Source organism: Myxocyprinus asiaticus, chromosome 26 (assembly GCF_019703515.2).
Source record: "Myxocyprinus asiaticus isolate MX2 ecotype Aquarium Trade chromosome 26, UBuf_Myxa_2, whole genome shotgun sequence".
Taxonomy (NCBI): Eukaryota; Metazoa; Chordata; class Actinopteri; order Cypriniformes; family Catostomidae; genus Myxocyprinus; species Myxocyprinus asiaticus.
The window spans coordinates 14,154,526-14,167,567 of NC_059369.1; the positions used below are offsets into that span (position 1 = coordinate 14,154,526).

The 13,042-nt window shown below is 36.2% G+C and overlaps 1 protein-coding gene across 1 annotated transcript; it reads left to right on the forward strand.

Moving 5' to 3' along the window:
- Nucleotides 1–1,081: 1,081 nt before the first annotated feature.
- Nucleotides 1,082–12,690, forward strand: LOC127416951 (gastrula zinc finger protein XlCGF58.1-like). Its single transcript, XM_051656580.1, has 2 exons — nucleotides 1,082–1,617; nucleotides 8,747–12,690. Exons 1-2 carry the CDS (start codon nucleotides 1,533–1,535, stop codon nucleotides 10,675–10,677), a joined length of 2,016 nt encoding a protein of 671 aa, XP_051512540.1. The 5' UTR covers nucleotides 1,082–1,532; the 3' UTR covers nucleotides 10,678–12,690.
- The last annotated feature ends 352 nt before the right edge of the window (nucleotides 12,691–13,042 follow it).

Sequence of the window (13,042 nt, forward strand, 5' to 3'; positions counted from 1 at the left end):
CTAAAAAAACAAAAAGTAAAACGCATCACAACAAAGTTGAATGCTCTCCAGACGCGTTTTTATCAGTTGAAGAAGTTCTTTTTAACTTGACACAGTGCATAAAAATGCAGTGCTCCCATGATAGATGCTAAAAACACAGTGAAACGTGACGCAGTTGTCAAAAGACATCTATCTAGCGAATGTTTACATGGAAAACGATTGAAAAACAGCGCGAGCGGACGCATAAATACGTTCAGTTTGAACAACCCCTTGTTCACATGCCACAGCACTAGCTGAAGTTTCTCAAAGTTAAATCTCAAAAAGACATCCTTTTGTTTCAGTTGATTGTAGGTACATTCACACTGTATCCAGCGCTGTATTCGTAAATATCCCGATACTGTGGTAAAAACCGCTCCAAATGATTCAGTGAGAGAGCGCTCTGAACGAATTGTACTGAATCACGAATCGATTCAGACCGTTTTGCAAGACCGTTTGGCCAATTCACTGAAAAGAACCGACTCAAAAGAATTATTCATTGGCAGATTGGGCATTGCTAGTTCTTTTAAACAGCCAACAGAAATACGGGACACATTTCATGATTTTGGTGATACATTTCATGATTGGTGAAATATTCTGAGAGTAAATATTTCTCAGGTCAGTCGGAGCACTCATGGTAAGCACGATGCGTACGGCCGTACAGCAGCAGGCGCCTCTGGTTTCGGTAATGCATCATGAGCTAGTTTGCCAACCGCCAGTAAAATCTATAAGAAGAAGAAGAAGAAGAAGATACAGTAGACGCTACATACTTTGGGCGTTTACCAAACAGCATTTTTGCACCCTTGAAGAGCACTTCGCGATGGGGACGCCACTCGAAAGGTCATTCCAAACAAAAGTAATAAAGTTTTTTTTTTTTTTTTTTCATAAAGGGCCCTTTCAGAAGACTTTTAGTAACGGCTACATTTAAACTGTTCCCTTCAGAGTGCCCACATCAAGAGATCTGTCTTTCGTAGTGAGTAGGGCATAGGGATGATCACTTTCGATTGGTATTCGCCCTTTGACACATTTCACAGCTTTACATGTGACGTCACACAAACATGGCGACTCCAAAGGAGATACACAGTTAACCTAATGGTAAACATTATCTTTTCAATTAATACAATTTTGTAATGAGTCAAGATTCATGCATTACAAACCATTCCTAGCTGTGTCGTTGTGTGTCTTTTATACGTCATCTTCCCGAGCCTCGCGCAACAGAACGCATTTTGATCGCAATCTGGAAATAAGCAGGACAATCCAACATCAGACTTTGAATGGAACTCACCTTTACTGTATACTCGAAAATACGCACTTTAACCCGCGCGGCACCCACTAGTGAACAGTAGTTTTATGGGGGGTTTCGGTTATATTCTAATCCTGGTAAACGCTCCACCCATCACATCACATAAGAAGAGGAAGAATCGTTAAACGTGACGAAGACACGCTTCTAAACAAGCAGGAATAACTCAACAGGAATAATGTGTAGCAACTGAAATCCGTGTTACACTGTCAAGCAAATGGAGTTTATTAAAGAGGAGAGTGAAAACATTAGTTGTACAGAAGCATGCAGAGTGAAAAATGAAGATGCAACGAAACAAGGAGGTTGGTGTTGATTCTTGATTCTTTATTAGTGAATGCTGGCGAGTAATTTTGAGGAAACAAAGTGTCAGGAAATTAACTAGATTTGGTGGCTGTAGTTAGGCTATAAAATCATATAAGCTGTGATATATCTTTGTAACACACAACAAGGTTAACAATGGGGGAAAATAAATTAATAAAGTAGTAAACAAGTAGTCAGCAAAGAAATTAATTCAGACTGTCTTAATTTTATTACTTACTGTGATGTGATTTTTCTGTCAGTTGCATATTCTAAATGCTCTTTGCAACCTCTTTAGCCTTGACTATATGGCACAGCCTTGAGTGCCTTATTGCTTTTATAAAACAATAATACAAATATTAATGACACAAATGATTATTAAAATTGAGCAAAATCAGTGAAAGGCATTCTTCTGTTAGGAGATATATGTCCCTGGCAGTAAATAGTAGGCGTTTTCATACATACAGCCCCTTCCAGAAAATTAACTGCATTTTTCAGTTAAAGGAATAGTTCACCCAAAACCGAAACATTTCTCATCATTTACTCACCATCAAGTCATCCAAGATGTGTATGACTTACTTTCTTCTGCAAACACAAATGAAGATGTTTAGAAGAATATTTCAGCTCTGTAGGGCCATACAATACAAGTGAATGGTGGCCAGAACTCTGAAGCTCCAAAAAGCACAAAAGTAATCCATACGACTCCAGTAGTTTAATCAGTGTCTTCTGAAGCGATCCAGTCAGTTTTGGGTGAAAACAGACCAAAATGTAATTACTTATTTCACTCTAAATCTTGACAGCAGTCTCCTTGGTTATCATGATTTCAAGCTCGATTACACTTCCTATAGCACCATCTAGCACTCTGCGCATGCATGCGCAAGCACTAGGAAGTGTAAACGAGCTTGAAATCATGATTGTGCCTAGAGACTGCAATGGCAAAATGTACAGTGAAAAAGGAGTTATATTTTGGTCTGTTTTCACCCAAAACCAATCGGATCGCTTCAGAAGACATAGATTAAACTACTGGAGTCATATGGATTACTTATATGCTGCCTTCATGTGATATTTGGACCTTCAGAGTTCTGGCCACCATTCACTTGCATTGTATGGACCTACAGAGCTGAAATATTTTTCTAAAAATCTGCATTTGTGTTCTTCAGAAGAAAGTCATACACATCTGAGATGGCATGAGGGTGAGTAAATGATGAGAGAATTTTAATTGTTGGGTTAACTCTCCCATTAAAAGGTCATATGTGAACAATATGGTAAAACAGCTCTGGCACTTTCACGCAGTGATAAGTTGTAAGTACCATTACTGGAAAAGTTCAGTTTTGATGCTGTGTGTGAACAAAGCCATAAGATCAATGGGTTGAGCCCGTTCAAGGTCACATGTTGACGTAAAAATTCTGCTAGAAATTAAACTCTTTGTAAAATATAACAAAATACACAAAATGATGTAACATAAATACAATACCTTAAAAAATAGTTTGCATTGGTTTTAAAATTTCAGTCTGTTACTGCACCGTATAGGCTAGTCTACAGTACCTTTTCATGTCAGTGACATGTAAACAACTGCTAAAAGTATTCCAGAATGTCCAAATCTGTTAAAATTGCTAAACTCAAATATTAAACTAAATTACAATAAATAATAGTAACATCACAGGGCTCTACGCTAACAGTTTTGTTTAGGAGCACTCATGCCCCTAAGTGAAAACTTTTAGCGGCACAGTCAAAACTTAAAGGAATAGTTCACCCAAAAATGAAAATTCCCTCATCATTTACTCACCCTCAAGCCATCCCAGATGTGAATGACTTTCTTTCATCTGCTGAACACAAATTATGATTTTTAGAAGAATATTTCAGCTCTGTAGGTCCATACAATGCAAGTGAATGGTGGCCAATATTTTGAAGCTCCAAAATCCACATAAAGGGAGCATAAAATTAATAGGAGGGTAAATCATGAGAGAATTTTCATTTTTGGGTTAACTGACCTTTAAAGTGGCACAGTCAGAGTTCAGTTTTTTATGTGTAAGTGTTAATATATCACAACAGAGCATACATATACACAAGCAGGCATTAAAAATTACTACAGAATTCATAAAAGATTCTTGACACCTTCTCTGATAAATTATTATTTTTTTTTAATTCACCTTACAGGCAGCACCAAACATCATCAGTCTTGATGGATCGCGAGATATCCGTGGTCGTGAGAAATGCAAAACATAACGCAAAAGTATAATGACGGATAAAAATAATATGATGAATGTAATACACTGATATATTGAAACACACTTATTTAAATTTTTATAATGAAATTTTACATATACACTACCGGTCAAAAGTTTTGAAACACTTAACTGAAATGTTTCACACGATTTAAAAAAATGTTTGATCTGAAGGCGTATGCTTAAATGTTTGAAATTTGTTTTGTAGACAAAAATATAATTGTGCCACCATATTAATTTATTTCATTATAAAACTAAAATTTAATTGAAAAAAAAAGTTTTTGAAATTGATGTCTTAGACAAATAATAAAAAAAGCAGCCAATAAGTGCCCAACATAGAATAATACTGTTTAAAAAGCATGCCAGGGTGATACCTCAAGAAGTTGGTTGAGAAAATGTCAAGAGTACATGTCTGCAAATTCTAGGCAAAGGGTGACTACTTTGAAGATGCTAAAATATAACACAGTTTTGATTTATTTTGGATTTTGTTTAGTCACAACATAATTCCCATAGTTCCATTTATGTTATTCCATAGTTTTGATGACTTTACTATTATTCTAAATGTGAAAAAATTATAATAAAGAATGAGTTTCAAAACTTTTGAGCGGTAGTGTATATTTATATTGTCATTATTCAAAAAACTGTCTGTCATTTTGACAGAGAAAAACAAGCAAGAAACTCCCCTTAAACCATCTTTACATGGTATATCTTCACTCTTTCTAGGCCTACAGTATGTGTGCGCATAAAAGAGAGAGAGAGGAGAGCACTTGCAGCCATGTGTGAGAGTGAGAAAAAAAGCGCCTTTAATGCAAAAGTAATTAAAATGCCACTTTGTTATTGAGGCAAGATGCATAAGGAAGTTATTATTCTGATGGTAGGCCGCAATAATAAGTTCCTAACTTTGGGTGTTAGATCAGCTGTCACTCGCACCGGTGCGGCCAAATAATTGTTCACATTCGCACATAGTAATTTTCACTCGCAAATCGCTCGCACTGCAGAGCCCAGCATTATAAAGAATTAAAAAATTAAATATAGCTGCAAGCAGCAATTATAGGGTCAAGCACAACCAGACTGATCTCACAATGAAATTGGAAACAGTAGGTTGACTTTCTTTTTACTTAAATCGATCTGTGCTTACCGAAATTCGAAACACTGACCCCAGTGGCCAAAGTGTAGTTGGGCGTGTGTGCAAGTGTGAGCTCCATTTTCCTTTTTTAATGTCCATGGAAAGGTGCTAAAAGCGAGTCATGAAGCGAGTTGTTTTTAGCTTTATAGGCTGTAATACAGTGAAGAGGAACCATCCCAACACTCAAACCTAAACCTAACCATCACTGGGTAGTGCAAATAAAATGTTAGGGGGAAAAATGCAACCTCTGAATCATGCTTGTCACTAATTATTTGAACACAATTACTTACTGGATTCAACACGGGATCTGTGTCGATGAGGCTCCATTCACATCAGGTATACCTCATCATCCGAGGCTCATAAAGTTGCGCCTCTCCTCTCTCCAGCCCACTCCAGTTGTGAGTCTGGCTGAAGGATGGCCCTCAGAGGCTGGGCGACGATAATGAGAGGGAGGGGTGGATCGTTCCGCCACAATGTTTGTTAAATTAAACTGAAACAGGAGCGCTTTGCGGTCACTTACAAAATCCTTGTTTATGTGTTTGGGTAGTTTGGTGCAAACCTTCGCAGACAGCACATGCATTACATTCACAGTGCCTAAGAAGCAGTTAACCTTCACATGCTGTTCAGGAGCTGCTCCAACTGAGGAGCGGCTTACCGTACGTTTCCACTGGCGTGGAAAAACTCAGCTGAGTACAGCTCACTACACTAGACAGCTACCGCTAAGGGGCATGTTTGTAATATGCAAAGCCAGTGTGTATTGTCTATCATTGTTTTCAGTACATGAGCAATAATATAATTTTATATTACACAATTACAGTGGGAAAGATGCAAGCTTCATTTCCAAATGCCCACAATGTACAAACAGTGTTGAATTATTACACATTTGCTAACCCAGCCTCAGTATTGCCACAACGAATGCGTGCAGTCATCATTTGAATGTCTGTTAGAAGTCCGAATTAAACATAAAGATGTGATTTTAGCAGTGAATACAGCAGAAATTCCAGCATTTTCATAGATTTTGAAGCACTTCTGACAGACGCCACTGCTTTCAGCTCACGGTGATTGGCTCGCGCCCTGCGTTTTCCGCTTCTCATTTGCATGAAGCTGAAAATTCGGAACTTTTTCGATACCCTCGACCACCATCAACACTTTCTCCTATCCACTGTCAATCCCACAATCAACCTCGAGAGTGTGGCGCTCGCCTCCATAGGAATGAATTGAAAACACTCACCTTCGCTCACAACACGCCACTTGTAACGTACGGTGACCCAGGCTTAAAGCCCCATTGACTACCTGCCTGCTCTAAATATTGGATTGTTTAATACATGTGCTATGTGCACATTTATTTTACATTAAAAATGAATAATAATAACAATAAAAATGTGAGTGAGAAGCAAATTACAACTATTGTACACACCACACAAATCAAATTCAAAGGTCTTTCTTCAGTGTTCTGTGCAAATAAAGATTTCAGAGTTTAACCGGATGCCATGAAAAGCCACAAGAAAGTTAAGAAATTATGACAGAAATATATTACAATTGTATTCTAAGAATAGAAATAACCTGATGATGTCAGTAGATTAAAAATTTATTGTGATCAATCTTATTGTTTCTAGTTAGTACAACTAATCTACCATGACTGAATGTTGAATTCTGAATGTTGAATATTCCCTCTAAATACAGTATTTTTATATACAAATGTAATACATTCAGTTTTACTGCGTTACTTTTATCTTTTAATATATAAAACAAAATATAATATGTAATTATATAATATTTAATAATATTGATACCAAAGATCAATAAAATAAGTTTTACTGAACACAGACACCTGTACTCATGCTGCTTATTAGTTTTAATAGCATTAAACGTGTTTAATTAATTTTCTAAGTTAATATGTAGAGCTAATTTTACATTAAATATAGCCCTAATAATAATTATAATCAATAATTTATTTTTAAAGTGGGCTGGGTTTCACAAACAACACACAGTGTGAATGCAAAATGGACTGAGACCCCATAACAGGTCAAGTGGACCAAAAAGAGATCTGAGCCTACATTCAAGGTCACAGAATGGGTTTATTTATTTATTTACACTTGGGTCCTTTTTAAAAGAACCAAACTCAGACCACTTTAAGTGGACCAATAAGTGGACAGAGTGGAAAAAGGACCCAGTTCTCTTTGCGTTCACACTGTCTGTGACCTTGAAAGTGGGCTCAGATCTCTTTTTGGTCCACTTGACCCGTTACGGTGTCTCAGTCCATTTTGTATTCACACTGTGTTGTTTTTATGGAAACCAGGCCACTTTTTAAAAGACAAAATTGATGATGATGATTATTAAAATGGTTATATTAAATATTAACAGTATAATTACCTCTACATTTTAACTTGTGAGATTATTAAATGTGTTTAATACCCTTAAAATGAATAATCAGCGTGAGTACAGGTGTCTTTGTTCAGTAAAACATTTTATTGATTTTCTGCATCAAAAGATAACTATTAAATAGTATAAATGTATAACATCTTGTTTTTATGCTTTAAGAAGGAAGAGCAATGCATTAAACCGAATGCATTTTATTTTTAAATAAATAATACTGTATTTAGAGGCAACATTCAATAAATTAATTCATGGTAGATAGTCGTATTACCAACAAAAAAATACGATCAATCATGGTTTTATCAATTGACAGCCCTGGGTTACTTCCATTCATTGAAAAATTGTAATATATTCCTAATCTCTTCACACATCATGCACCATTCCAATGCACTCTGGTCAAACCCTCAAGTCTTCATTTGCACAGAACACTGAAGAAAGATTTTTGAGTTTGTTTTGTGAGGAGTTTAAATAGTTTTCATCAGCAACTCTCAGTATTCTTTTTCATCTCCATAGAAAAAGAATACGCGTCTCATCGCGTCTCTTCTCTGCACATCATCATTACTGGTGTACGGTAGCCTGTCAGGGCCAAACATGTTTGGTATTACGCAAATAGGAAATTCAAGTGAGCCAGGAGCGCTTTGTGTTCACAATGCACGTTATTAGCGAAGCGAACCACAGGCTGCAAGCAAACCGTACTCAGACCACCTCCTGAGATGGTCTCAGTTCGGTATGCTTTAAAGGGGTCTGAGATCATTTGGAGTGTTCATATATGGGCCAAAAATCCCACGAACTGTGCTCAGTCCCCTGAAATGCACCAAGTGTGAAAACGCCCTGAGTCCGCTTTTTGGTGCAGCTCTGTAGGTCCTCACAATGCAAGTGAATGGTGACCAGAACTCAGATGGTCCAACAAGCACATAAAGGCATCATAAAAGTAATCCATATGGCTCCTCCATTGGTTAAATCCATGTCTTCAGAAGCAATATGATAGGTGAGAAACGGATCAATATTTAAGTCCCTGAAGCTAGTGGCTGTTGGGCAACTTTTGACGCAACTAGTATCACAGTTTCTTTGCCTTCCCATATCTTGAACAACACTTCATGTAGCAAGCTGACGGGGGCAATGCATATTTATGTTTTGCAGGCAATCTGCTATGCAACAAAAACAAAAATCACCTGTGGGAGCTGTGCAGTGATACAAAAATAGTAGCTAAATGAAAAGGTCATAGCTGTGCTTTATAATGACTAAAGAATAGCTTCTGACCAATCGGCATCCAGGATCAGAACTATCTGTTTTATAAGAACTATTAAAAGAGCATTTATAAATAGATGCTGGGCCACTTTTCTTTTCTTTCATTTTATATTTATTATTTTTTAAATGAATTTTGACAATTTTATATTTTTATTGTAGACTTGAAGGAACTGAAAGAAGAAAGTGAAGTGGGGGAGAAACATCAGTATCAGAAACCTCATAATTTCACAGCTGGAGAAAAATCCATTGGCCTCTCACAGACTGCAAATAATTTTTCACAAGAAACAGGAGCCAAAAATTCTTTCACTTGCCCTCAGTGTGGAAAGAGTTTCAGCAAGAAAGGCAACCTTGATAGGCACATGAGAATTCACACTGGAGAGAAGCCTTTTACATGCCCTCAGTGTGGAAAGAGTTTCAGGAGTAAAGGAACCCTTAATCTACACATTAGAATTCACACCGGAGAGAAGCCTTTTACGTGCCATCAGTGTGGAAAGAGTTTCAGCAGTAAAGGAATTGTTGAAGTGCACATGAGAATTCACACTGGAGAGAAGCCTTTTACATGCCATCAGTGTGGAAAAAGTTTCCGCTTTAGGGAAAACCTTCGTAAGCACATCAAAATTCACACTGGAGAGAAGCCTTTCATGTGCCATCAATGTGGGAAGAGATTCAGATCTCAAGGAATGCTTGGTGTGCACATGAGAATTCACACTGGAGAGAAGCCTTTCACATGCCCTCAGTGTGAAAGGAGTTTCCGCTTTAGAGAAAACCTTCATAAGCACATCAGAATTCACACTGGAGAGAAGCCTTTTATGTGCCTTCAGTGTGGGAAGAAATTCAGATCTCAAGGAGAACTTGAAATGCACATGAGAATTCACACTGGAGACAAGCCTTTTACATGCTCTCAATGTGGAAAGAGTTTCTGCAGTAAAGGTAGCCTTGGTAAGCACATGATAATTCACACTGGAGAGAAGCCTTTCACCTGCTCTCAGTGTGGAAAGAGTTTCAGATCTAAAGAAAACCATGATGGGCACATGAAAATTCACACTGGAGAGAGACCTTTTACATGCATGCAGTGTGGGAAGGGTTACTCACGTATTGGAGACCTTAATAGGCACATGAAAGTTCACGCTGCAGCAAACCCTTTCACCTGCCCTCAGTGTGGAAAAAGTTTTACAGAGAAAACAACTTTTACAAGTCACATGAGAATTCACACTGGAGAGAAGCCTTTTACATGCGATTGGTGTGGGACGAGTTTCAGACGTAAAGGAGAACTTCGCTTGCACATCAGAATTCACACTGGAGAGAAACCTTATGCATGCCATCATTGTGGAAAGAGTTTCATAACTAAATGGCAACTTAAAACTCACATTAGAATTCACAGTGGAGAGAAGCCTTTTACATGCCTCCAGTGTGGAAAGAGTTTTAGATATAAAGAAACCTTTAATATGCACATGAAAATTCACACTGGAGAGAACCTTTTTACATGCCTCCAGTGTGGGAAATGTTTCGCACGTAAAAGCAACTTTAATACTCACCTGAGAATTCACGCTGGAAAGAAGCCTTTCTCATGCCATCAGTGTGGGAAGATCTTCAGACATGCAAGCAGTATCAAAACTCATCCTTGTTCTCACTCTGAAGAAAAGTCAATTAACAGTGATCAGAGTGGTACAAATTTTACTTCTGCATCAGCCCTAAAGACACATCTGAAAATTCACGATAATGAGGAGCGTTCCTTGTGTTCTCATGAAGAAAAGAGTTTTAAAGAGCAGCAGAAAAAACATATTTCTGGGAGAGCTCATGTTTGCTTAGATTGCGGGAAGGCCTTTTCTAGAAAAACTAATTTGGAACGGCACAAAAGAATCCATACTGGTGAAAGACCATTCAAGTGTTTAATATGTGGAAAGAGTTTCACTCATTCAGAAAGGCTGAAAATACACAATAGCGTGCATACTGGAGTGAAGCTATACCACTGCACTTCATGTGGAAATGGTTTCAACCAATCATATACTTTAAAGATTCATAGAAAAAAACATTGCCCAAAGTTGCAAAGTAAGCAGACTGTAAATGTAAATGATGTGTCATTAATATGAAATTAGAGGGAAAAAAACAGCATTTTATCTAAAGAGCAATAATCTAAGAGGGTAATTTGCTACACTGCATTACCTGTAGTGATCAAGGAGTCATCAATGTGACATTTCTAGTCATTAAACCAAATTAATAGTAAACAAAGGATTGAATTTGAGTTTTAAAAAGCAACCTCTGTGTCCGTGACTTTAATATAGCAAATAGAGTTTTACTTTGTTTTGTTTTTTGTTTGTTTGTTTCATATTTTCTTGATGTTTACTCATTTTGCTATATTTTTAAATAATTTTTACTTATACATTTTCATAATATATTCTTTTGGGCAGTTCCAGCATTTTGAACGTGACATTTGCAGTGAAAACCTGAAATTACATTAATATATAAAGTACTCATTGCCAGTATATCAAATCATTTCTATGTATGATCATAGACCCCTGCAGATAGAGTCCAGACATGATAAAAGTTTCAGTTTGGACAAATCTTTATTTATTTATTTTTTATTTTTATCAGGAAATGAACTTGCCTTACAGACGTGATATATTTTTAGAGACTTTATAAAAACTCTGAATAGAATAAGACTGTGAATAGAAATGCACAATCCAGAAATAATTATGTTTATCATTTAACAATTAAAATCGCAAAGTTTGTCAACAAGATCCCTTCCCAAATATTGGTAAAAGATGCAGAAAGCTTGAAATATGTAACAGAGGAAAGCAATAGTCAGCTATCTCAGTATCATCATGATAAAAAACACAAAAAAAACAAGCGGGTGGATGTTTGATTCTCTCATTGATTTTCATTTGATTTGACATGAAGTGCCCATAACTGTCACGTCTGTAACACATTATTATGAGGGTTTAAAGTAAAGAAGGGATACCATTTGTTCATCATACTTAACATTAACAAAAGTAAGCTGTACAGAAAGTATCCACTGATTTTAATCAAAATAGTTTGAGTGATATAACCTTACCTCTAAAACATTACGGACGTGACAACATAAATGTGGTGCTTATAATTTTGAAAAGAAGCACGGTGCATTAGTAGTAGAGCTGGGAATTGTCACAGACCTCCCGATTTGATATTCCAATGACATTTCCAAGTCGATTTGATATGTATCACGATATTGCGATTCTGTAAGTATTGTGATTTGATGTTTTGATATAAAAACTTAATAAAAAGAAACTTTAACTCCTTTTTCTCAGAAAGAAATGTCTATTGAAGAACAGTAGTAGCTGAAATGACAATTGTTTCACTCTGCAATACACAGGGTTGGGAGGGTTACTTTTGAAATGTATTCCACTACAGACTACAGAATACATGCTGTAAAATGTAATTTGTAACGTATTCCGTTAGATTACTCAAGGTCAGTAATGTATTCTAAATACTTTGGATTACTTCTTCAGCACTGGTAGATTTTTTCACTTGTTTTGACAATAAAAACTCTGCCAGTACAGTAAGACAAAATACACATGTTAAAAATACATTCTCTGAAGAACCTAAATATCTTATGCAGTGTTGTTTCTAAAACAAGATCAAATTGATCTTGTTTTAAGGAATTTTAGATATTTTTACAGGAATACAATACAAAAATTATCAAGAATACAGTTTTTCCCCTAATATCAAAGGTCTTACTAGAAAAAAGAAATTATGATCCAACGTGAATTTTCTTGATAAAAAAAATATGATCGTGCCTGGTAACGTGCATGTAAAATGGCTAGAAATAGCATTTTAGCTTAGTGTAAAGCTGACAATTTACACAAGGTTTATTTCTATTTCTTCTGCTCTAAACTTACTTCAGACTTACTTACTGTCTGCTCGTATGAATGTAACACATCATAAGAAAGTGTTTCACTGCTGTTCAAATGCACTTTGGATCGCATCATTTATATGTATAAATGTTTTCCATCTGAAAGGACTAAATATTAAATGAAACAAATGACAATAAAATGCAAAGTAATCTCTTCAGTAATCAGAATACTTTTTGAATGTAACTGTATCCTAATTACTAATGATTTAAATTGTAACTGTAGTGGAAAATATGTAATCCCATTACATGTATTCCGTTACTCCCCAACCTTGGCAATATATAATTTGCAGGTAAAAGGTAGGGATGTGCAAAACTATCAATTTAAAACTACCAATGGACCAGTCAGTGTGTTGTCTGAGCTAAGCGACTAGTTAGTGCAAAGGAACCCATGTATAAGGCTGCATTATGTCCATTTGTATTCAACAAATAAATATATACAATATATCATTTTAACTTATCAAACTAATTTTGTTATTTTAGAATATAAAATATAACATTAATTACCACAGGCTAATACTGTTATCATAATGATAACTTTGGAGTAATTCATGGAGGCTAAAGAGTAA